The following is a 24,157-nucleotide window of genomic DNA, read 5'->3' on the forward strand; positions in this document are numbered from 1 at the left end:
GAAACTCGTGTTTCATGAGATGTGTAGCTACACCGAGTGGGACTACGAATATATATTTTCGTATTTCTAGCTTAAATCGTTTGCCTAATATCTAACAAAAACTAAACAAAGAATCTTTCATGGATTTTTTGGAGCCATTTTTCCTGTTCTAGCTGGACAAGGGCTTACACAGGAAATGCCAGTCGTAAATTCCGTTCGGCCATAAAACTTCTAACCCCCACACTCTCTGAGAAGGAAAGCCAGGAATTTGCAGCTACAACTGTTACTCCAAGAAGGGGGGCTTAGCCCACACAGGCTAGAGAACTACTTATGATATTTCATACCATATCGTGACACCTCCCCCTTTTGGTGTGCGCTAGGGAGGCAGTACCCCACGGTATGCCTCCATGGGCACCTCAGTAGGTTCACCCTGGCGGGAGAGTCCATCTGCATTCCCATGCTCTTTGCCCGTTTTATGTTCAATGATGAAGTCAAACTGCTGAAGGGCAAGGCTCCAGCGTAGCAACCTGCCGTTGGTTCCACACATGGCGTTTAGCCAGCGCAGAGGGTTGTGGTCGGTCACCACAGTGAAGGTGTGACCGTACAAGTAGGGCTGCAAGCGCTGCAGGGCCCAGACTATGGCCAGGCACTCCTTCTCGATGGTGGAGTAGGCCACTTCCCTCGGCAAAAGTTTCCGACTCAGGTATAACACGGGGTGCTCTTGGTCCTCCGAGTCAACCTGGCTGAGTACAGCACCAAGGCCAAACTCGCTGGCGTCGGTCTGCACCAAGAACGGTCGACTGCTGTCGACTGCTTTCAACACAGGGGCGTTGCACAGTGCGGTTTTCAACGCCTTGAAAGCCCCCTCACAGCCATCTGTCCAGTTGACGATGTGGGGTAGCTTCTTCCTGGTGAGGTCCGTCAAAGGTTTTGCCAGGCTACTATAGTGCGGTTTCCATACATCCCAGTCCATGGGATGTACTCAGCTCTTCCAGGACAATAGGACAAAGCCGTCCAGAAGGAGAAATCAGCAAAAAGTGACTCCTCAGAGCCTGCCAGACACTTAAAACATTAAGGCTGTGACATCACAGAAAGGCTGGCTTATCCAGACCCTCCTCTCTCTACATTCTGCCTAAACTTTAAACTATTCTCTCTGATTTCTATAACTTCACTACAAAACATGACAGAGTCATACCAAACCCATAATTCATCTCGGATTAACGTGAGCATTCTAATGAGATCAAATATGTCCTATCTGGGATACATATTTACAGAGAAAACCCTACTTCTTTACCAGATGGAGTTAGAAACTCGTGTTTCATGAGATGTGTAGCTACACCGAGTGGGACTACGAATATATATTTTCGTATTTCTAGCTTAAATCGTTTGCCTAATATCTAACAAAAACTAAACAAAGAATCTTTCATGGATTTTTTGGAGCCATTTTTCCTGTTCTAGCTGGACAAGGGCTTACACAGGAAATGCCAGTCGTAAATTCCGTTCGGCCATAAAACTTCTAACCCCCACACTCTCTGAGAAGGAAAGCCAGGAATTTGCAGCTACAACTGTTACTCCAAGAAGGGGGGCTTAGCCCACACAGGCTAGAGAACTACTTATGATATTTCATACCATATCGTGACAGTTGTCTTTTAGAGAGTACACCTTTAATCATCTATGATAGATCCTCCATTCACCTACTTTACAGTTCAACAGGCTTACCATCCAGATTATACCAGATTTGCGAGGTCCACCGCGGAGTATAACCTTCTGATGGCGCTGTATCAGCTACATACCAATCACAGCGTTATTTTACGTAAAGCAGAACGTGAAGGCTACAGGATTTTCCATTATTCACTCCCAGACATGCTCCCAATAAAACAGAATTTCTACAGATCAGGATTAGCATTTTACAAGAGAAAGTACAATATGGACTGAACAGAATTCACTCGCCAGAAAGTGGATTTACAAATTTTTTTTTTATTTGGAATTGCTTAATGGAACCATCTGGAATTTACAGAATCTGGAAGGCATGGTATATTTTGGTTTAAAATTTCTAGTTTTAGACTAGTCATTAACCACGGCACATGCATAATGCCAGGAGTAAATTAGCAGATATATTTTGGTTATAATACTAATTTAATCATCCAGAACATTAAACCTCCCAGCCTTATATTGATTACCCCTTGTGCACCAAAAGAGTTCCGGGTTAATAAGGCACAGACGTCCAAAGAACTCTGAAAGGGTCCTTGAAAAGATGACCTTTAAGTTGCTCAGTATTGCCTCCATGGATCAGGCTAGTTTCACAAGAACATACCAAAGATACACAATTGGATTAAGATTTGAGGAATTCAAAACTTTAAGCATACGTGCACATGTATTTTTCAGGCGGATCCCACCTGGAAAATGCCTGAAAAAGCGCTTAAAAAAAAAAAAAAGAATGACCATATGTACAGTAACGTCAAAAAGGCCTTGTTGTGCATACGTTCCATTTTTTGTATTTTTGTAACTTCTTTTGACCACTTCAGTCTTCGAAAACCGTAAAACAGCTAAAAGAAGTGACAGGTCCATTTTTCTGGTAAGCGAAAGCTACTATTTCATACATAGAAAGTTAAAATAAAGACTTTGTCAGCAAAGCCACTGCAAAAAACATCCAAACATCAGAAAATAGGCTTCATGTTAAAACACCGCCTGAGTTTTCTTGGAACGTCTTCCTACAGCAATGTCTAAGTGGGTAAAAAAATACATCGGCGTCTAAAAGACACTTTGTGCAAATACCCCTAAAGGTTATTCCTTGTTCAGCCATTCATGACGAAGATGGAAATAACTGTTTACCAGTATATGCGGCAACAAGAGGTGCCTGAAATTACAGAAACATTTCAGTCGGCTAAACTATGCCGCTCTTGTAAACTTTGGATATTCCATCCATGAAAACCCGAGATGGAAGTATTAATTTAACTCTTTGTCACTTTCGTCAAATCATCTGGGAATAATGGTAGACATTATCCTGCTAAAAAAAAAAACAACAAAAATCAAGGTTTAGGTTGTGAAACCAATCAAAGTAACATCTACTTGAAGGCCAGGACTTAGGGGCGCTCAACAGAACATTACCCAGATCACCACATGGTCTCCACCAGCTTGTGTTCTTCACATAGTGCTTCTTGTTGCCCTTTCTTCCATCAGTAATTGATGTACAAGCTCACAGCCTTCCACATGATGGTAAGAAAAACGAAATTCACCAGCCCAGGCCACCTTCTTCCATTACTTCATTGTCCAGTTCTGGCGTTGACATGCCTATTGCTGGGACTTTTGGCAAAGACAAGTGTCAACATGGCGACTCTGGCTGACCAGACTATTACAGTGTGGAAGAGCACACATCGCTAGTCTACTGCTCTTCATTGGATGATTTCTGGTAAATACTAATTACTGAGAACCCCCCACAAGAACTACCATTTAGGGGATGCTTGGACTAAGTCCTTTACCCTTCACAATGTAGTCCTTGCATAACCTGAAATTAGCTAGTGGTGATGTGACCAATAGTTGTGCTGCAACACTCTTCTTAAACATATATGGCGGCAACTTTCCAGTCCTTCAATCGGTTGCATAAAAATAGAGCTTTTTTTTTTCATTTTTAAACAGCGCCAATCTTGTCCATGTTACAGCTCAATCCCATTATCTTGCTTACTGTAATACCATACAGGACCATGAACATGAAGTGGGGCTACTTTGTTTTTCTACTCTCATGCTACATCTTTTGGAATGAAGAAATTAAAGAAACTAAACTTGTTTAAATGTTTATTAAAGGGGTTGTCCAGCTTTGGGTTGCAAGTCTGCAGTCACTCTATGCGTTAGGATTCTCCGACGCGGGTGATCATGTGACAGCAAGTATGTGATTTGCATACTTCCGGCCAGAATCTGAGTAGACGTGTCTGGCTTCGCTCAATTCACTTATATTGAGTGAGGCTGCACACGTCTAGTTCACACGTGACCGCATGTGTGCAAATCACACACTTGAGGTTACGCACCCATCAGCTTCCAATGCTGGAAAGGGAGAATCCTGACTTCGCACAGTGTGTGCGTTGTAAGGATTCACAAGTCTGCAGCAGTCACATAGAGTGACTGCAGGCTGAAACCCTAAACCTGGACAACCCCTTTAAATGTAGTATGAGTGCATTCTGTTTGCCCTGTTCCTGATTTCCTGTTCTTTTGCATGTTTATTACACTTAAATGTACAGTGGGTACAGAAAGCATTCAGAACCCTTTAAATTTTTCACTCTTTGTTTCATTGCAGCCATTTGGTAAATTCAAAAAGGTTCATTTTTTTCTCATTAATGTACATTCTGCACCCCATCTTGGCTGAAAAAAAGCAGAAATGTAGTAATTTTTGAAAATTTATTAAAAAAGAAAAACTGAAATATCCCATGGTCATAAGTATTCAGACCCTTTGCTCAGTATTGAGCAGAAGCCCCTTTTGAGCTAGTACAGCCAGGAGTCTTCTTGGGAATGATGCAACAAGTTTTTCACCCCTGGATTTGGGGATCCTCAGCCATTCTTCCTTGCAGATCCTCTCCAGTTCCGTCAGGTTGGATGGTGAACGTTGGTGGACAGCAATCTTCATGTCTCTCCAGAGATGGTCAATTGGGTTTAGGTCAGGGCTCTGGCTGGGCCAGTCATGAATGGTTACAGAGTTGTTCTGAAACCGCTCCTTTGTTATTTTAGCTGTGTGCTTAGGGTCATTGTCTTATTGGAAGGTGAACCTTCGGCCAAGTCTGAGGTCCAGAGCACTCTGGAAGAGGTTTTCATCCAGGATATTTCTGTACATGGCTGCACACGTTTCCTTCAATGACAACCAGTCGTCCTGTCCCTGCAGCTGACAAACACCCCGCATAGCATGATGCTGTCACCACCATGGTTCACTGTTGGGATTGTATTGGGCAGGTGATGAGCAGTGCCTGGTTTTCTCCACACATACCACTTAGAATTATCACCAAAAAGGTCTATTTTCTTCTCATCAGACCAGAGAATCTTATTTTTCATAGTCTGGGAGTCCTTCATGTGTTTTTTTTTTTAGCAAACTCTATGCGGCTTTCATATGTCTTGCACTGAGGAGAGGCTTCCGTCGGGCCACTCAGCCATAAAGGCCTGACTGGTGGAGGCTGCAGTGATAGTTGACTTTGTGGAACTTCTCCCATCTCCCTACTGCATCTCTGGAGCTCAGCCACAGTGATCTTGGGGTTCTTCTTTACCTCTCTCACCAAGGTTCTTCTCCCACGATTGCTCAGTTTGGCTGGACGGCCAGGTCTAGGAAGACTTCTGGTGGTCCCAAACTTCTTCCATTTAATGATTTTGGAGGCCACTGTGCTCTTAGGAACCTTGAGTACTGCAGAAATTCTTTGTAACCTTGGCCAGATCTGTGCCTTGCCACAATTCTGTCTCTGAGCTCCTTGACCAGTTCCTTTGACCTCATGATTCTCATTTGGTCTGACATGCACTGTGAGCTGTGAGATCTTATATAGACAGGTGTGCGCCTTTCCAAATCAAGTCCTATCAGTTTAAGTAAACACAGCTGGACTCCAATGAAGGAGTAGAACCATCTCAAGGAGGATCACAAGGAAATGGACAGCATGTGACTTAAATATGAGAGTCTGAGCAAAGGGTCTGAATACTTATGACCATGTGATATTTCGATTTTTCTTTTTTAATAATTTTTCAAAAATGCCTATATTTCTGTTCATTTTTCAGTCATGATGGGGTGCAGAGTGTACATTAATGAGAAAAAAAAATGAACTTTTTTGAATTTACCAAATGGCTGCAATGAAACAAAGAGTGAAAAATTTAAAGGGGTCTGAATACTTTCCGTACCCACTGTATCAGATCACCAAACAAATGTAAATATTAGACAAAGATAACACAAGTAATCACAAAATACAGTTTTTAAATGAAGGTCTTTATTATTAAGGGAAAAAGAAATTCAAACCTATGGGGCCCGATGTGAAAAATTTGAGTGAGCCAAAATTCCTTTAGAGCGTTCTAAGAGACTCTTTGACAGTTATCGCAAACGCTTGATTGCAGTTGTTGCTGCCAAGGGTGGCCCAAATAGTTATTAGGTTTTGGAGGCAATCACTTATTCACACAGGGTCCTGAAGGTTTGGATTTCTTTTCCTCTTAATAATAAAGGCCTTCATTTAAAAACTGCATTTTGTGTTATCTTGAACTATTACAAATTTGGTGAACTCAAATGTTTAAGTGTGGCAAACAAGCAAAATAATAGGGAATCAGGAAGGGGGCAACACTTTTTCACACTACTGTATATACTTTTCTTCTCCAGTTTCCAGCGCCGCTCTGGTCATCTTCTCACTCGACAGAAATTACGACTCGCTGGATCACACTTGTGTTTATGTGTGAACATGAAGTTGCATTTAAAAAAATCTGAACGACTGCTTCTTTAATTATGATAATGAGCACAATTTAGCGCAAAAAGGGGTGGATGGGTAAATACTTTTTTTCAACACATTACATTGTGTAATTCAACCTGAACTCTATTAATATTTTTAAAATTGAAGAAAGGTGACACTATCGGATCCAATATGATAACTATTCCTTTCCATTCAATCATTTTTCCATTTCCTCCAAACGCTTGAATTATAGCACAAATGACAACACAAATGAGAAATCCAAATAAAATCTCAACTCCCCTTACAGCGTGTTCCTTCCCCGATACAACGTGTGCTATTTATTCCTCTTTATATCACTTAATCAGTTTATTTCATCATTAGGTTTGGATGAAACATCTGGGATCCTTTTTAATTTTAGAAAACTATAAAAAGAATCATTTTTGCCCCTTTTTAATAACAGCTTTAGTTCCGTGAATATATTTATATTCGGGAAAACCCATTTTGTGAAAGTAATTTTGCTTTATCGGCATGCACCGTGCCAACGGCATGTGGCCTACCTTTGTTTTTTACAATGGTCAGGAAAATGTTTCCGCTTAGCACTTAATCTAAACTAAACAAAAGTAGCCCTGTTTTAGGAACACAAAATAAGAAAAAAACTGCCCAAAGATAGAAAATTAGCTTGATCCAAAAACTGTTACCTTATGGACAACGACATGTACCAAGACGGAAAATTTGTGATCAATTGGGGTCAATTCGCGAAATAAACCTTTACCGGAGAGAATTGGAGTTGCTGTACCCCAAGCAGCTAAATGCAACATTTACGCGGGTACTACCAATCACAAGCGCGTTGTAGTCTTTTTCTTCTGCTGGTTGGTTCTGACGATCGTCCACCAGCTGGATAACACACGGTAATGGCTTACTCTCCGGATCGTCCATCAATTTTCAAGAAAAACTCCTTTGGATACAATATGCACCAGTTTTGTATCTCGAAAAATACACTGGTGGAAATTAATATCTGGAGCTTTATTCCAGCACCTACAGTTATCTATGATTGTTGAGGGTCTTTGGAACTCCCATCAATTACAAGAACATGAAAAGAAAAGTGCTCATGCACGAGACCATTTTGTCAGGGTTGTAGAGTCAGTCGGAGTTGGAGCCCATTTTGGTGGAGTCAGAGTCAGTGTCATGGAAATTGAGGACTCAGAGTCGGAGGTTTGGCTTACCGACTCCACAGCCCGACCATTGCTCCATGTACTCTCTATGTGGTCGTATCAGTGGGGGTGCGTACTACCACTCCATTCTCATGAGACTTTGGAACCCCCATTGAATGTCCACCTTTGACTATCATTTTGCTTTTACATTCTTATAGAAATTTCAGTCCTTGTTAATTTCATAAAATACATTTATATGGGGTCAGAGCTCCAAATCTTTTGCATAAACAGTCTTAAATTCTGTCTGCCTGCCGTCACTTTGAGGGGGAGCTTTTTATGAACAAATTTCAAGGGAACTCTGAGTCTCGAGATGAATCCCTGATAGGATCGTGTGAGAATCCCTGTGCCTAAAAAAAATATTGTCCAAATCTGGACATTAAGTTTAAAGGGAACCTGTCACCCCGAAAATCGCGGGTGAGGTAAGCCCACCGGCATCAGGGGCTTATCTACAGCATTCTGTAATGCTGTAGATAAGCCCCCGATGTTACCTGAAAGAGGAGAAAAAGACGTTAGATTATACTCACCCAGGGGCGGTCCCGCTGCTGGTCAGGTCAGATGGGCGTCTCTGGTCCGCTGTGGCGCCTCCCATCTTCTTTCCATGACGTCCTCTTCTGATCTTCGGCTCCGGCGCAGGCGTACTTTGTCTGCCCTGTTGAAGGCAGAACAAAGTACTGCAGTGCGCAGGCGCCGGGCCTCCCTGACCTTTCCGGCGCCTGCGCACTGCAGTACTTTGTTGTGCCCTCAACAGGGCAGACAAAATACGCCTGCGCCGGAGCCGTGGCTGAAGATCAGAAGAGGACGTCATGGAAAGAAGATGGGAGGCGCCGCAGTGGACCAGAGACACTCATCCGACCGGACCAGCAGCGGGACCGCCCCTGGGTGAGTATAATCTAACGTCTTTTTCTCCTCCTTCAGGTAACATCGGCGGCTTATCTATAGCAGTACAGAATGCTGTAGATAAGCCCCTGATGCCGGTGGGCTTACCTCACCCGCGATTTTCAGGGTGACAGGTTCCCTTTAATCTCTACCTTGGTCCAGTCTTATCCAATATTGCGATGCAAAGGAATATCAGTATAAACATCCTTTCTGTGCATTTACAAACGAATCAGTTTTATTGGTCACCCTTCTCCAATGCTAGTGCTTATGTAACAAAGGGAGGATTTAAAGGGGTTGTCCACATTCAAGTCTGCAGTAACTCTAAGTGGTGGAAAAATACAGTGCTAATCGCTGAGAAAAACAAACGCAGAACGACAATGCTGGAAAGCATCAGTGCTAACCACTGAGCCACAAACATAGAACCCCAGTGCCACAAGGAAACAGTGTTAACCACTGAGCCATAAACCCAAGTGCTGCAATAAAACAGTGCCAACCACAAACATAGAACTCCAGTGCTGAAAGGCAACAGTGTTAACCACTGAGCTATAAACACAGAACCTCAGTGCTGCAAAAATACAGTGCTAACCACTGAGAACAAACGCAGAACCACAATGCTGGAAGGCAACAGTGCTAGCCATTGAGCCACAAACATAGAACCCAGGTGCTGCAAGGCAACAACGTTAACCACTGAGCCATAAACACAGAACCAAAGTGCTGCAAGGTAACAGTGCTAACCACTGAGCCACAAACACAGGACCAAAGTGCTGCAAGGCAGCAACGTTAACCACTGAGCCATAAACACAGAACCAAAGTGCTGCAAGGTAACAGTGCTAACCACTGAGCCAAACACAGAACCAAAGTGCTGCAAGGCAGCAACGTTAACCACTGAGCCATAAACACAGAACCAAAGTGCTGCAAGGTAACAGTGCTAACCACTGAGCCACAAACACAGGACCAAAGTGCTGCAAGGCAGCAACGTTAACCACTGAGCCATAAACACAGAACCAAAGTGCTGCAAGGTAACAGTGCTAACCACTGAGCCACAAACACAGAACCAAAGTGCTGCAAGGTAACAGTGCTAACCACTGAGCCACAAACACAGAACCAAAGTGTTGCAAGGCAGCAACGTTAACCACTGAGCCATAAACACAGAACCAAAGTGCTGCAAGGTAACAGTGCTAACCACTGAGCCACAAACACAGGACCAAAGTGCTGCAAGGCAGCAACGTTAACCACTGAGCCATAAACACAGAACCAAAGTGCTGCAAGGTAACAGTGCTAACCACTGAGCCAAACACAGAACCAAAGTGCTGCAAGGCAGCAACGTTAACCACTGAGCCATAAACACAGAACCAAAGTGCTGCAAGGTAACAGTGCTAACCACTGAGCCAAACACAGAACCAAAGTGCTGCAAGGTAACAGTGCTAACCACTGAGCCAAACACAGAACCAAAGTGCTGCAAGGTAACAGTGCTAACCACTGAGCCACAAACACAGAACCAAAGTGTTGCAAGGCAACTATGCTATCTATTGAGTCAAAAACACAAAATTCCAGGCCTGCAAGGAAACAGTGCTAACCATTGAGCCACCGTGCTGCGTACACAGTACGATATGGACAATACCTTTTGTCCCAGAACATCTTGAATGCCTTCTCAGTGTTAAAAAAAAACAACAACAAAAACAAAATAGGACAAAACAATAATTTTCACAAGAAGTAAAAGTCATAAACAAATCATGACATTCGGAACGTGGAAACACTTCCCATAGAACGAGAGTCAGAACCAAAATGCGATTATCTCTGATTACAAACATTTATTCCATTTCTTCTTCTGGTTTACTGCACGTTTGCTTTGACCTCGGGCAATTTCTTTAAAATCCAAGACCGTAACTGTTCTAATTCCTGTAGACTGAGTTCATGAAAAAGGTTTGGGAAACTGTGGAAAGATGAAGTCACACCAAGCTCTTTCAGTCGTGTGCAAGTCTTTTCTCCCCACTGGTGAAAGACCAACTCATCAGCCTGTCCATGGCACTGAAACAATTCCGGTAGGTTCTGCAGAGTCGCTTCAAGGTCCTGAAAAATATGGGAAAAAAAGCGGTCAAAATAGAAAAAAAATCTATAAATATATATATATAAAGAAACATTCTGGTTTTATCAAATTCATGATATAATGGAACGTTGGACAATTTCCCTGTAATTATTAACCTTCATGAAAAATTTGCTTTGATCATATGACCGACACACACATGCATTGCTCGATACAAGACCTGATCTGATCATGACTATTCATAAAGTGGGCTGGCTGACTGGTCAATAGCTAAGCCAGCCCCCTCCTCCCTCTATTTATACTATGGCCACCACAGAGAAGGGGGCTGGCTTAGGTCCTGAAACGAGCCATCAGCCAGCCCTTTTCATGCACAGTTCTAGTCATCTGCCAACACGGGAAATGTGATGATCAGATTGACGTTAACAGGTAAAGATGAGAACATTTGCGACAATCTGATTTTTTTTGCAAAAAAACCTGCCATTTTGCAGGATTATAAAATATTGGGAATGGGTTAAAATTTATTTAAAAAAAAAAATTAAACCTTGACCTCACAAGCGTACATCCGCTACGATCTTTACTGGCATCTTCTGCGTTGACTAGGTCCCACTTGTCGCGGGGCCTAGTCAGTGCCAAAAGCTCCATGGATGCCACCAAAGAAGACAACCGGACCGGAGGAGGGCTGCACGGTGGGACAGCTGAGGGCTAGGTGGGTAAAATTGTTTTGTTTTTTTGTTTTGTTTTTTAAGAGACTTTGGAGTATAACAATGCACAATAGATTCACATGAAATAAATTTGATGTAAACAGAATTTAAAGGCCAAATTTGAGTAAATTTGCTGAATTCACAATTTGTCAGGGTCACTCATCCGTTGTAACAAGTCCCAAGTCCGTCCCAGCATCAGAACTAAATTTCATCCAATGCAATAACAATTTGAAATCCTAAAAACTTTACCCCCGGACCAGCGCCACAGATTACAACTACTAATTTAGGCTTATGTCTCTTTTTTTCAGTTGGACAACCCCGTCAAGCTGCCCATAGACATTAGATCTGCTCTGACTGGTTTGACTTGTTGTATTTCTTCGGTTATTGAAGGAAAGGGTCAGATTGGAGATTGGTGGCACCGGAGGTTTTCGGCCTGCCTATTGTGTTAGAAAAAAAAAAACCTCTCTCCCACACCTGCACGTGAATATTGGTCTTTTTAGGTGTTTTTTCATCTTTCTGGAATCACTTTGAAATTCCTTTAGGATGGACCTGTTCTTCCTGGTATCATGTTAGTGCTGAGCTCATCACTCATAACCAATCACATCTCTCCATTTATGCTCCTCCTCCCATCTCAAAGATGCAATCTCCGAGACACCAAAGCTGCAGCTGCATCCCCCTCCTCTCCCATCCTCCCTCAAAATTTTAGTGCATCACTATAAAAGGATTTTTTGAGGACTGGGGTCTTTGGAGGCAGAGAAAATCAAACTATACGCTACTGGAAAGGGTGGGGTTACCACTTATTATAACATTTATTACAAAGGTTCAGGTATCCACAAATATTACTGACTTATGCAAAAGAATAAAAAAGTAAACTATAGTAATAGAGGTTTTCCCGGTGAAAGCAAGTTACCAATAAAGGTCTGACTGCTGGGATTTTTGTTCCCGATGGAGAACTTTTATTTCAGTTACAAAATGGAGGTTGGACGCTCGACCATCATTATGGAATACAAGTCACAAAACGCCACAACAAATTCATCAGTGATACAAAAAATCAGAAGTTCGGTGACAGCCATCAGAAAAAAAAAATCTCTTAAAGTGTACCTGTAACGTTGCTCCTTGTGGAGCGTAACCTATCAGTATAAGGAGACTTATAGGCCTTGTGGAGAGTGACATGCTAGTGTATGGAGACTTACAAGCCTTGTGGAGAGTGACATGCCAGTGTAAGGAGACTCATAGACCTTGTGGAGAGTGACATGCCAGTGTAAGGAGACTCATAGGACTTGTGGAGAGTGACATGCTAGTGTAAGGAGACTTATATGTTTATAAGTCTCCTTACACTGGCATGTCATTCTACATAAGCAGAAATGTTACCCTTTAGACCGAGTCAGAGGCCTCTCATCCAGCCAAATCAGATCTCATGTTTTGCACTGAGGAGTGGCGAACACCCCAGAACACTGTCTGAAAATTGAGATTCTGGTTTGGTTCTCCTAAGTCATGTGACATGGCTCGTTAAAGGGTCAGTCAGTCCTGACTTTTAGGGTTCCCACTGACCATAGGTGGTACTAGAATACAAGTCCTCTTTCTCTAAGAGGAGGCAATTTGCATATTTAATGTACAGCTAATATTTTAGGCGACTTTTCAAAATAACACTATTCTTGGCCACATTATGACTTGTATTTGGATATTACATGACTTGACAGTAGATAATATCATGTCTCCTGTACACAGCACAGACGGACGAGAGGGATTCATATTTTCCTGTTTCTATGCAGTACATGCTCAGAAGCATGGAGGACATTATGCAGAGGTACTGAGCAGTGTAGCTGTGAATCCAGCATTTGGGTGAGATCAACACTCACTAGAAAGCAGCCTGTTCTGACACTGTGCTTCTCCTTCAGCCCACCTTACAAAAACTTGAAAAGAGTTGTAAAGCTGTTTTTCAGAGTGAAAAATGATTTAGAAAGGCAGGAGGAGGAATGGTTTGTATCAGGTGAAAGCACCATATACCTCTGATAAGATGTATTACCAGGTTTCCTTATTACCTTATAAACCACAGAGTTTTCATTGAGGAAGCTGGATAGAGCAAACACCCCGGGAACATCTCTATGGTACCGATAAGCCAAGTGCATAGCCATAGCACCACCCATTGAAAATCCACCTGAAAAAAGGAAAGAAATATATAATCACGAAAATGTAATTAGTAATCAAATGAGAACATCCTCAGCATTTACCATCCAGCCAGGTTGTCAAACCCCAAGCACCTACATAAAATATTGTGCAAGAAGGAATCACTAGTGACAGATGCATCTCCAAAGGTATAGAGTCGTACTGCAGTGAAAAGCATTGCTGTTTAATGCAGTCACATGTGCAGGCGCTGTGTACATACATTACATTATTTATACTGTATGATATTCCAGAGCTGTACTCACTATTCTGCTGGTGCAGTCACTGTGTACATACATTACATTACTGATCCGGAGTTACATCCTGTATTATACCCCACAGCTGCACTCACTATTCTGCTGGTGCAGTCACTGTGTACATACATTACATTACTGATCCTGCGTTACAACCTGTATTATACCCCAGAGCTGCACTCACTATTCTAATGGTGCAGTCACTGTGTACATACATTACATTACTGATCCTGAGTTACATCCTGTATTATACCCCAGAGCTGCACTCACTATTCTGCTGGTGCAGTCACTGTGTACATACATTACATTACTGATCCTGAGTTACATCCTGTATTATACCCCAGAGCTGCACTCACTATTCTGCTGGTGCAGTCACTGTGTACATATATTACTGATCCTGAGTTACATCTTGTATTATACCCCAGAGCGGCACTCACTATTCTGCTGGTGCAGTCACTGTGTATGTACATTACATTACTGATCCTGAGTCACATCCTGTATTAAACTCCAGAGCTGCACTCACTATTCTGCTGGTGCAGTCACTGTGTACATACATTACATTACTGATCCTGTATTACATCCTGTATTATACCCCAGAGCTGCACTCACTATTCTGCTGGTGCAGTCACTGTGTACATACATTACATTACTGATCCTGAGTTACATCCTGTATTATACCCCAGAGCTGCACTCACTATTCTGCTGGTGCAGTCACTGTGTACATATATTACTGATCCTGAGTTACATCCTGTATTATACCCCAGAGCTGCACTCACTATTCTCCTGGTGCAGTCACTGTGTATGTACATTACATTACTGATCCTGAGTCACATCCTGTATTATACTCCAGAGCTGCACTCACTATTCTGCTGGTGCAGTCACTGTGTACATACATTTCATTACTGATCATGTATTACATCCTGTATTATACCCCAGAGCTGCACTCACTATTCTGCTGGTGCAGTCACTGTGTACATACATTACATTACTGATCCTGAGTTACATCCTGTATTATACCCCAGAGCTGCACTCACTATTCTGCTGGTGCAGTCACTGTGTACATATATTACTGATCCTGAGTTACATCCTGTATTATACCCCAGAGCTGCACTCACTATTCTGCTGGTGCAGTCACTGTGTACATATATTACTGATCCTGAGTTACATCCTGTATTATATTCCAGAGCTGCACTCACTATTCTGATGGTGCAGTCACTGTGTACATACATTACATTACTGATCCTGAGTTACATCCTTTATTATACTCCAGATCTGCACTCACTATTCTGCTGGTGCAGTCACTGTGTACATACATTACATTACTGATCCTGAGTTACATCCTGTATTATACTCCAGAGCTGCACTCACTATTCTGCGGGTGCACTCACTGTGTACATACATTACATTACTGATCCTGAGTTACATCCTGTATTATACCCCAGAGCTGCACTCACTATTCTGATGGTGCAGTCACTGTGTACATACATTACATTACTGATCCTGAGTTACATCCTGTATTATACCCCAGAGCTGCACTCACTATTCTGCTGGTGCAGTCACTGTGTACATACATTACATTACTGATCCTGAGTCACATCCTGTATTATACTCCAGAGCTGCACTCACTATTCTGCTGGTGCAGTCACTGTGTACATACATTACTGATCCTGAGTTATATCCTGTATTATACCACAGAGCTGCACTCACTATTCTGCTGGTGCAGTCACTGTGTACATACATTACATTACTGATCCTGAGTTACATCCTGTATTATACCCCAGAGCTGCACTCACTATTCTGATGGTGCAGTCACTGTGTACATACATTACATTACTGATCCTGAGTTACATCCTGTATTATACCCCAGAGCTGCACTCACTATTCTGCTGGTGCAGTCACTGTGTACATACATTACATTACTGATCCTGAGTCACATCCTGTATTATACTCCAGAGCTGCACTCACTATTCTGCTGGTGCAGTCACTGTGTACATACATTACATTACTGATCCTGAGTTACCTCCTGTATTATACTCCAGAGCTGCACTCACTATTCTGCTGGTGCAGTCACTGTGTACATACATTACTGATCCTGAGTTATATCCTGTATTATACCACAGAGCTGCACTCACTATTCTGCTGGTGCAGTCACTGTGTACATACATTACATTACTGATCCTGAGTTACATCCTGTATTATACCCCAGAGCTGCAGTCACTATTCTGCTGGTGCAGTCACTGTGTATGTACATTACATTACTGATCCTGAGTCACATCCTGTATTATACCCCAGAGCTGCACTCACTATTCTGCTGGTGCAGTCACTGTGTATGTACATTACATTACTGATCCTGAGTCACATCCTGTATTATACCCCAGAGCTGCACTCACTATTCTGCTGGTGCAGTCACTGTGTACATATATTACTGATCCTGAGTTACATCTTGTATTATACCCCAGAGCGGCACTCACTATTCTGCTGGTGCAGTCACTGTGTATGTACATTACATTACTGATCCTGAGTCACATCCTGTATTATACTCCAGAGCTGCACTCACTATTCTGCTGGTGCAGTCACTGTGTACATACATTACATTACTGATCCTGTATTACATCCTGTATTATACCCCAGAGCTGCACTCACTATTCTGCTGGTGCAGTCACTGTGTACATACATTACATTACTGATCCTGAGTTACATCCTGTATTATACCCCAGAGCTGCACTCACTATTCTGATGGTGCAGTCACTGTGTACATACATTACATTACTGATCCTGAGTTACATCCTGTATTATACCCCAGAGCTGCACTCACTATTCTGCTGGTGCAGTCACTGTGTACATACATTACATTACTGATCCTGAGTCACATCCTGTATTATACTCCAGAGCTGCACTCACTATTCTGCTGGTGCAGTCACTGTGTACATACATTACATTACTGATCCTGAGTTACATCCTGTATTATACCCCAGAGCTGCACTCACTATTCTGATGGTGCAGTCACTGTGTACATACATTACATTACTGATCCTGAGTTACATCCTGTATTATACCCCAGAGCTGCACTCACTATTCTGCTGGTGCAGTCACTGTGTACATATATTACATTACTGATCCTGAGTCACATCCTGTATTATACTCCAGAGCTGCACTCACTATTCTGCTGGTGCAGTCACTGTGTACATACATTACTGATCCTGAGTTACCTCCTGTATTATACTCCAGAGCTGCACTCACTATTCTGCTGGTGCAGTCACTGTGTACATACATTACTGATCCTGAGTTATATCCTGTATTATACCACAGAGCTGCACTCACTATTCTGCTGGTGCAGTCACTGTGTACATACATTACATTACTGATCCTGAGTTACATCCTGTATTATACCCCAGAGCTGCACTCATTATTCTGCTGGTGCAGTCACTGTGTATGTACATTACATTACTGATCCTGAGTCACATCCTGTATTATACTCCAGAGCTGCACTCACTATTCTGCTGGTGCAGTCACTGTGTACATACATTACATTACTGATCCTGTATTACATCCTGTATTATACCCCAGAGCGGCACTCACTATTCTGCTGGTGCAGTCACTGTGTATGTACATTACATTACTGATCCTGAGTCACATCCTGTATTATACTCCAGAGCTGCACTCACTATTCTGCTGGTGCAGTCACTGTGTACATACATTACATTACTGATCCTGTATTACATCCTGTATTATACCCCAGAGCTGCACTCACTATTCTGCTGGTGCAGTCACTGTGTACATACATTACATTACTGATCCTGAGTTACATCCTGTATTATACCCCAGAGCTGCACTCACTATTCTGCTGGTGCAGTCACTGTGTACATATATTACTGATCCTGAGTTACATCCTGTATTATACCCCAGAGCTGCACTCACTATTCTGCTGGTGCAGTCACTGTGTATGTACATTACATTACTGATCCTGAGTCACATCCTGTATTATACTCCAGAGCTGCACTCACTATTCTGCTGGTGCAGTCACTGTGTACATACATTTCATTACTGATCATGTATTACATCCTGTATTATACCCCAGAGCTGCACTCACTATTCTGATGGTGCAGTCACTGTGTACATACATTACATTACTGATCCTGAGTTACATCCTGTATTATACCCCAGAGCTGCACTCACTATTCTGCTGGTGCAGTCACTGTGTACATACATTACATTACTGATCCTGAGTCACATCCTGTATTATACTCCAGAGCTGCACTCACTATTCTGCTGGTGCAGTCACTGTGTACATACATTACATTACTGATCCTGAGTTACATCCTGTATTATACCCCAGAGCTGCACTCACTATTCTGATGGTGCAGTCACTGTGTACATACATTACATTACTGATCCTGAGTTACATCCTGTATTATACCCCAGAGCTGCACTCACTATTCTGCTGGTGCAGTCACTGTGTACATATATTACATTACTGATCCTGAGTCACATCCTGTATTATACTCCAGAGCTGCACTCACTATTCTGCTGGTGCAGTCACTGTGTACATACATTACATTACTGATCCTGAGTTACCTCCTGTATTATACTCCAGAGCTGCACTCACTATTCTGCTGGTGCAGTCACTGTGTACATACATTACTGATCCTGAGTTATATCCTGTATTATACCACAGAGCTGCACTCACTATTCTGCTGGTGCAGTCACTGTGTACATACATTACATTACTGATCCTGAGTTACATCCTGTATTATACCCCAGAGCTGCACTCATTATTCTGCTGGTGCAGTCACTGTGTATGTACATTACATTACTGATCCTGAGTCACATCCTGTATTATACTCCAGAGCTGCACTCACTATTCTGCTGGTGCAATCACTGTGTACATACATTACATTACTGATCCTGTATTACATCCTGTATTATACCCCAGAGCGGCACTCACTATTCTGCTGGTGCAGTCACTGTGTATGTACATTACATTACTGATCCTGAGTCACATCCTGTATTATACTCCAGAGCTGCACTCACTATTCTGCTGGTGCAGTCACTGTATACATACATTACATTACTGATCCTGTATTACATCCTGTATTATACCCCAGAGCTGCACTCACTATTCTGCTGGTGCAGTCACTGTGTACATACATTACATTACTGATCCTGAGTTACATCCTGTATTATACCCCAGAGCTGCACTCACTATTCTGCTGGTGCAGTCACTGTGTACATATATTACTGATCCTGAGTTACATCCTGTATTATACCCCAGAGCTGCACTCACTATTCTGCTGGTGCAGTCACTGTGTATGTACATTACATTACTGATCCTGAGTCACATCCTGTATTATACTCCAGAGCTGCACTCACTATTCTGCTGGTGCAGTCACTGTGTACATACATTTCATTACTGATCATGTATTACATCCTGTATTATACCCCAGAGCTGCACTCACTATTCTGCTGGTGCAGTCACTGTGTACATACATTACATTACTGATCCTGAGTTACATCCTGTATTATACCCCAGAGCTGCACTCACTATTCTGCTGGTGCAGTCACTGTGTACATATATTACTGATCCTGAGTTACATCCTGTATTATACCCCAGAGCTGCACTCACTATTCTGCTGGTGCAGTCACTGTGTACATATATTACTGATCCTGAGTTACATCCTGTATTATACTCCAGAGCTGCACTCACTATTCTGATGGTGCAGTCACTGTGTACATACATTACATTACTGATCCTGAGTTACATCCTGTATTATACTCCAGATCTGCACTCACTATTCTGCTGGTGCAGTCACTGTGTACATACATTACATTACTGATCCAGAGTTACATCCTGTATTATACCCCAGAGCTGCACTCACTATTCTGCTGGTGCAGTCACTGTGTACATATATTACTGATCCTGAGTTACATCCTGTATTATACTCCAGAGCTGCACTCACTATTCTGCTGGTGCAGTCACTGTGTACATACATTACATTACTGATCCTGAGTTACATCCTGTATTATACTCCAGATCTGCACTCACTATTCTGCTGGTGCAGTCACTGTGTACATACATTACATTACTGATCCTGAGTTACCTCCTGTATTATACTCCAGAGCTGCACTCACTATTCTGCTGGTGCAGTCACTGTGTACATACATTACTGATCCTGAGTTATATCCTGTATTATACCACAGAGCTGCACTCACTATTCTGCTGGTGCAGTCACTGTGTACATACATTACATTACTGATCCTGAGTTACATCCTGTATTATACTCCAGAGCTGCACTCACTATTCTGCTGGTGCAGTCACTGTGTACATACATTACTGATCCTGAGTTACATCCTGTATTATACCCCAGAGCTGCACTCACTATTCTGCTGGTGCAGTCACTGTGTACATACATTACATTACTGATCCTGAGTCACATCCTGTATTATACTCCAGAGCTGCACTCACTATTCTGCTGGTGCAGTCACTGTGTACATACATTACATTACTGATCCTGAGTTACATCCTGCATTATACCCCAGAGCTGCGCTCACTGTTCTGCTGGTGCAGTCACTGTGTACATACATTACATTACTGATCCTGAGTCACATCCTGTATTATACTCCAGAGCTGCACTCACTATTCTGCTGGTGCAGTCACTGTGTACATACATTACATTACTGATCCTGAGTCACATCCTGTATTATACCCCAGAGCTGCACTCACTATTCTGCTGGTGCAGTCACTGTGTACATACATTACATTACTGATCCTGAGTTACATCCTGTATTATACTCCAGAGCTGCACTCATTATTCTGCTGGTGCAGTCACTGTGTACATACATTACATTACTGATCCTGAGTTACATCCTGTATTATACTCCAGAGCTGCACTCACTATTCTGCTGGTGCAGTCACTGTGTACATACATTACATTACTGATCCTGAGTCACATCCTGTATTATACCCCAGAGCTGCACTCACTATTCTGCTGGTGCAGTCACTGTATACATACATTACATTACTGATCCTGAGTTACATCCTGTATTATACCCCAGAGCTGCACTCACTATTCTGCTGGTGCAGTCACTGTGTACATACATTACATTACTGATCCTGAGTCACATCCTGTATTATACTCCAGAGCTGCACTCACTATTCTGCGGGTGCACTCACTGTGTACATACATTACATTACTGATCCTGAGTTACATCCTGTATTATACCCCAGAGCTGCACTCACTATTCTGCTGGTACAGTCACTGTGTACATACATTACATTACTGATCCTGAGTTACATTCTGTATTATACCCCAGAGCTGCACTCACTATTCTGCTGGTGCAGTCACTGTGTACATACATTACTGATCCTGAGTTATATCCTGCATTATACCCCAGAGCTGCGCTCACTGTTCTGCCGTTTTGCTGGCTATGATCACAGTGTACATACAGCTATTAATAGTACCCTGCTTTAGATTGATAATAAATGCATATGGTGGAATAACCGCTTTAACATAAACCTAATGAAACTGAACCCAAAATAAGCAAAAATATCTTATTCCAGACCCGCTCTCCACTCTGCCGTTGGGTAGGGGGGCACTAAGAGTTTACGGCCGCAGTAATGTTATATATGCACTCACACATACTAAACCCTCATATTTTATGGGCGCTGTTGCATAAGTCGTTCCGCGGACTAAACCCATTGAAATCGCATTTACTTCTGAGAAAACCCAAGTTACATTTTACACCCCGTTAGTCACAGCCTGGCAGATACACGGAGATGACTCACGTACAATCCTCTGCGATGCAGTCACCTCCAGCGTTGAATATTAAGTAATGATACTTTCATGTGGTGACTGCTATGTACAGAAGGCTGAATGTATGCACAGATTACCCCCATCTGCCCCCCCAAACCCAAAAAAGAAAAGTTATTTAAATGGAATTTTCCACGGAAAAAAAAACAAAAAAAAAACTCTGTGGCGTATCACTCAATAACCCGGTATTCCCAAGGTATAGACTGTAGTAAATTCTTTGCAGACAGTGATTTCAATAAATATTTATAGTTTGCGGCAACATTTTATGATTCGGAGAGATAGTATTTCAGAGCCGAGATCGACGTGATGCATAAAACACATGCTTTATCCTTCTTCTTTTTTTTTTTTCTTTTTTGAGGTCGGTAAGAATAATGCGAGTCTTTCTTGACATCGCTTCCAAAAAATGTTGACATAATGACTTGCCCTCTACGTGGAGAAACCGTTCGGCATTTCATAAAAGTCTTCACAAGAGCGAAAGGTAATTTCCTGCCAGGAGCCGAAGTTCTGTGTGTTTCTCCGCGGCGCACGTGACAAAAGGAGCAGCCCCGAATGTTCCATGAGTTCATTCCGATCGGCTTGGGTCAGGGTATCGTCTATCAGACGTGCGTTACATCTCTTCTGATCTACTAACAATGTGTTTGGGTTGTGGGAAGCGGCTGGGGAAAAAATCAGGAAAGGGTAAATACTTATGTGATGATTATTTTCCTTACTTTAGTTGTATATTAGAATTTTTATTTATCGTTTTCTTTTTTTTTTTATTGTAACTTTATATTGTTTCTGTTAAAAGGTGTAGTCCCATGTGTCACCGTTTATGCCACATCTGCAGGATAAGCCAAGTGATAAGGGTGAGTCTGGGGACCTCGGTCTGCCCGTTCCTGCCCTCTGCACCCTCTATATAAGACCCGGGCAGAGTGCGGTAAACAAGCCACATCTGGCTCTTTGGCTGTTCCTGTCCAGCACACGGAGCGGGAGAGTTAAATGGCTGGAAACGGTGGCATACCGCACCAAGCAGCCAAGAATACAATGATGGAACGGCGCAGCGGGGGCGATGATGTCGCTAGATCATGCCCAGCTCAATACACATGCTGCACAGACCAGATCAGCGCATTAGGGAACTGGGTTAGATAAGTAGTTATTTAGGGGTTTTTTAGTTGTCAAGCAATATTTTGGGAACACTGTGGGGCATCATCCTGTGTCTAGGGAGGCTGTCTGGTCCATCATACTGTGTTTGGGGGGCTGTGGGGCATCATACTGTGTTTGCGAAACTGTGTTTAGGGAGGCTTTCTGGTCCATCATACAGTGTTCCGGGGGCTATGGGGCATCATACTGTGTTACGGGCGGCTTTCTGGTCCATCATATAGTGTTCGGGGGGCTATGGGGCATCATACTGTTTGTGGAGGGTTATGGGGCATCATACTGTTTGCGGAGGGCTGTGGGGCATCATACTGTGTCTAGGGAGGCTGTCTGGTCCATCATACTGTGTTTGGGGGGCTGTGGGGCATTATACTGTGTTTGCGAAACTGTGTTTAGGGAGGCTTTCTGGTCCATCATACAGTGTTCCGGGGGCTATGGGGCATCATACTGTGTTTAGGGCAGCTTTCTGGTCCATCATACAGTGTTCGGGGGGCTATGGGGCATCATACTGTTTGCGGAGGGCTATGGGGCATCATACTGTTTGTGGAGGGCTGTGAGGCATCATACTGCGTTAAGGAAGGCTTTCTGGTCCATCATACTGTGTTTGGGGGGCTGTGGGGCATTATACTATTTAGGGGGCTGTTTGATCTATCATACTGTATGGGGGGCTGTGGTGTATCATACTGTGTTTAGGGGGGCTGCCTGGTCCATGATGCTAATTGGGGGGCTGTGGTGTACAATACTGTATGGGGGGCTGTGGGGGTCATCAATCTGTGAGTAATGAATCATAGGATCCATCATGCTATCTGGGGGGCTGTGGGGTCCACTATACTCTGTGTGGGGGGCTGTGGAGTATAATACTGTATGTGGGGAGCTGTGTAGGAACTGTCCGGTGTGTGTGTGGGGCAGTAACGTAATAATACTGTGTCTGGGGCATCATAATGTATGTGCGGGGCAGTGGAAGTACTTTATGGAGAACTTGGGGGGCATCATACTGTGTAGGAGGTGCTTTAGGGACATATTACTGTGTGTTGGCTGGGGGTATCCTATTGTGTGTGAGGCATCATACTGTGTGTGGGGCATCATACTGTGTGTGGGGCATCATACTGTGTGTGAGGCATCATACTGTGTGTGGGCTGTTGATCAAGGTACACGGCTGAATAACAGGAGAACTTTATAAAGAGCAGTAAATTATATGGTATTGACTAGCTTTTACAGGTAAGAATGCATATAGCAGCCTTGCAGCGCTGGGGTCCTGGGTTCTAATCCCACCCAGGACAACATCTGCAAAGAGTTTGTATGTTCTTTCCGTGTTTGCGTGGGTTTCCTCCGGGCACTCCGGTTTCCTCCCACATTCCAAAGACATACTGATAGGGATTCTAGATTGTGAGCCCCAATGGGGACAGTGATGATAATGTGTGCAAAACTGTAAAGCGCTGCGGAATATGTTAGCGCTATATGAAAATAAAGATGATTATTATTATTATTATTATTATATTACAATAAGCCCTATTGTATGTATAAGAATCAGATAGTTACATACTTAATTCAATAGGAAGTAATAAAAATTAATCTAAAACAATAATAATAAGGAG

General features: G+C 42.8%; 1 protein-coding gene across 1 annotated transcript in view; it reads right to left on the bottom strand.

Annotated features, from left to right (window-relative positions):
• Window positions 1-10,142: 10,142 nt before the first annotated feature.
• Window positions 10,143-24,157, bottom strand: part of LYPLAL1 (lysophospholipase like 1) — a 44,242-nt gene continuing 30,227 nt past the window's right edge. Inside the window, exons 4-5 of the mRNA XM_069768484.1 lie at window positions 13,246-13,361; window positions 10,143-10,528 (exon numbers count right to left, since the gene is read on the bottom strand). Coding sequence (XP_069624585.1) covers window positions 10,292-10,528; window positions 13,246-13,361 — 353 coding nt within the window. The 3' untranslated portion in view covers window positions 10,143-10,291. The remainder of the gene's footprint in view (window positions 10,529-13,245; window positions 13,362-24,157) is intronic.

This window comes from Ranitomeya imitator, chromosome 5 (genome assembly GCF_032444005.1).
Source record: "Ranitomeya imitator isolate aRanImi1 chromosome 5, aRanImi1.pri, whole genome shotgun sequence".
Taxonomy (NCBI): domain Eukaryota; kingdom Metazoa; phylum Chordata; class Amphibia; order Anura; family Dendrobatidae; genus Ranitomeya; species Ranitomeya imitator.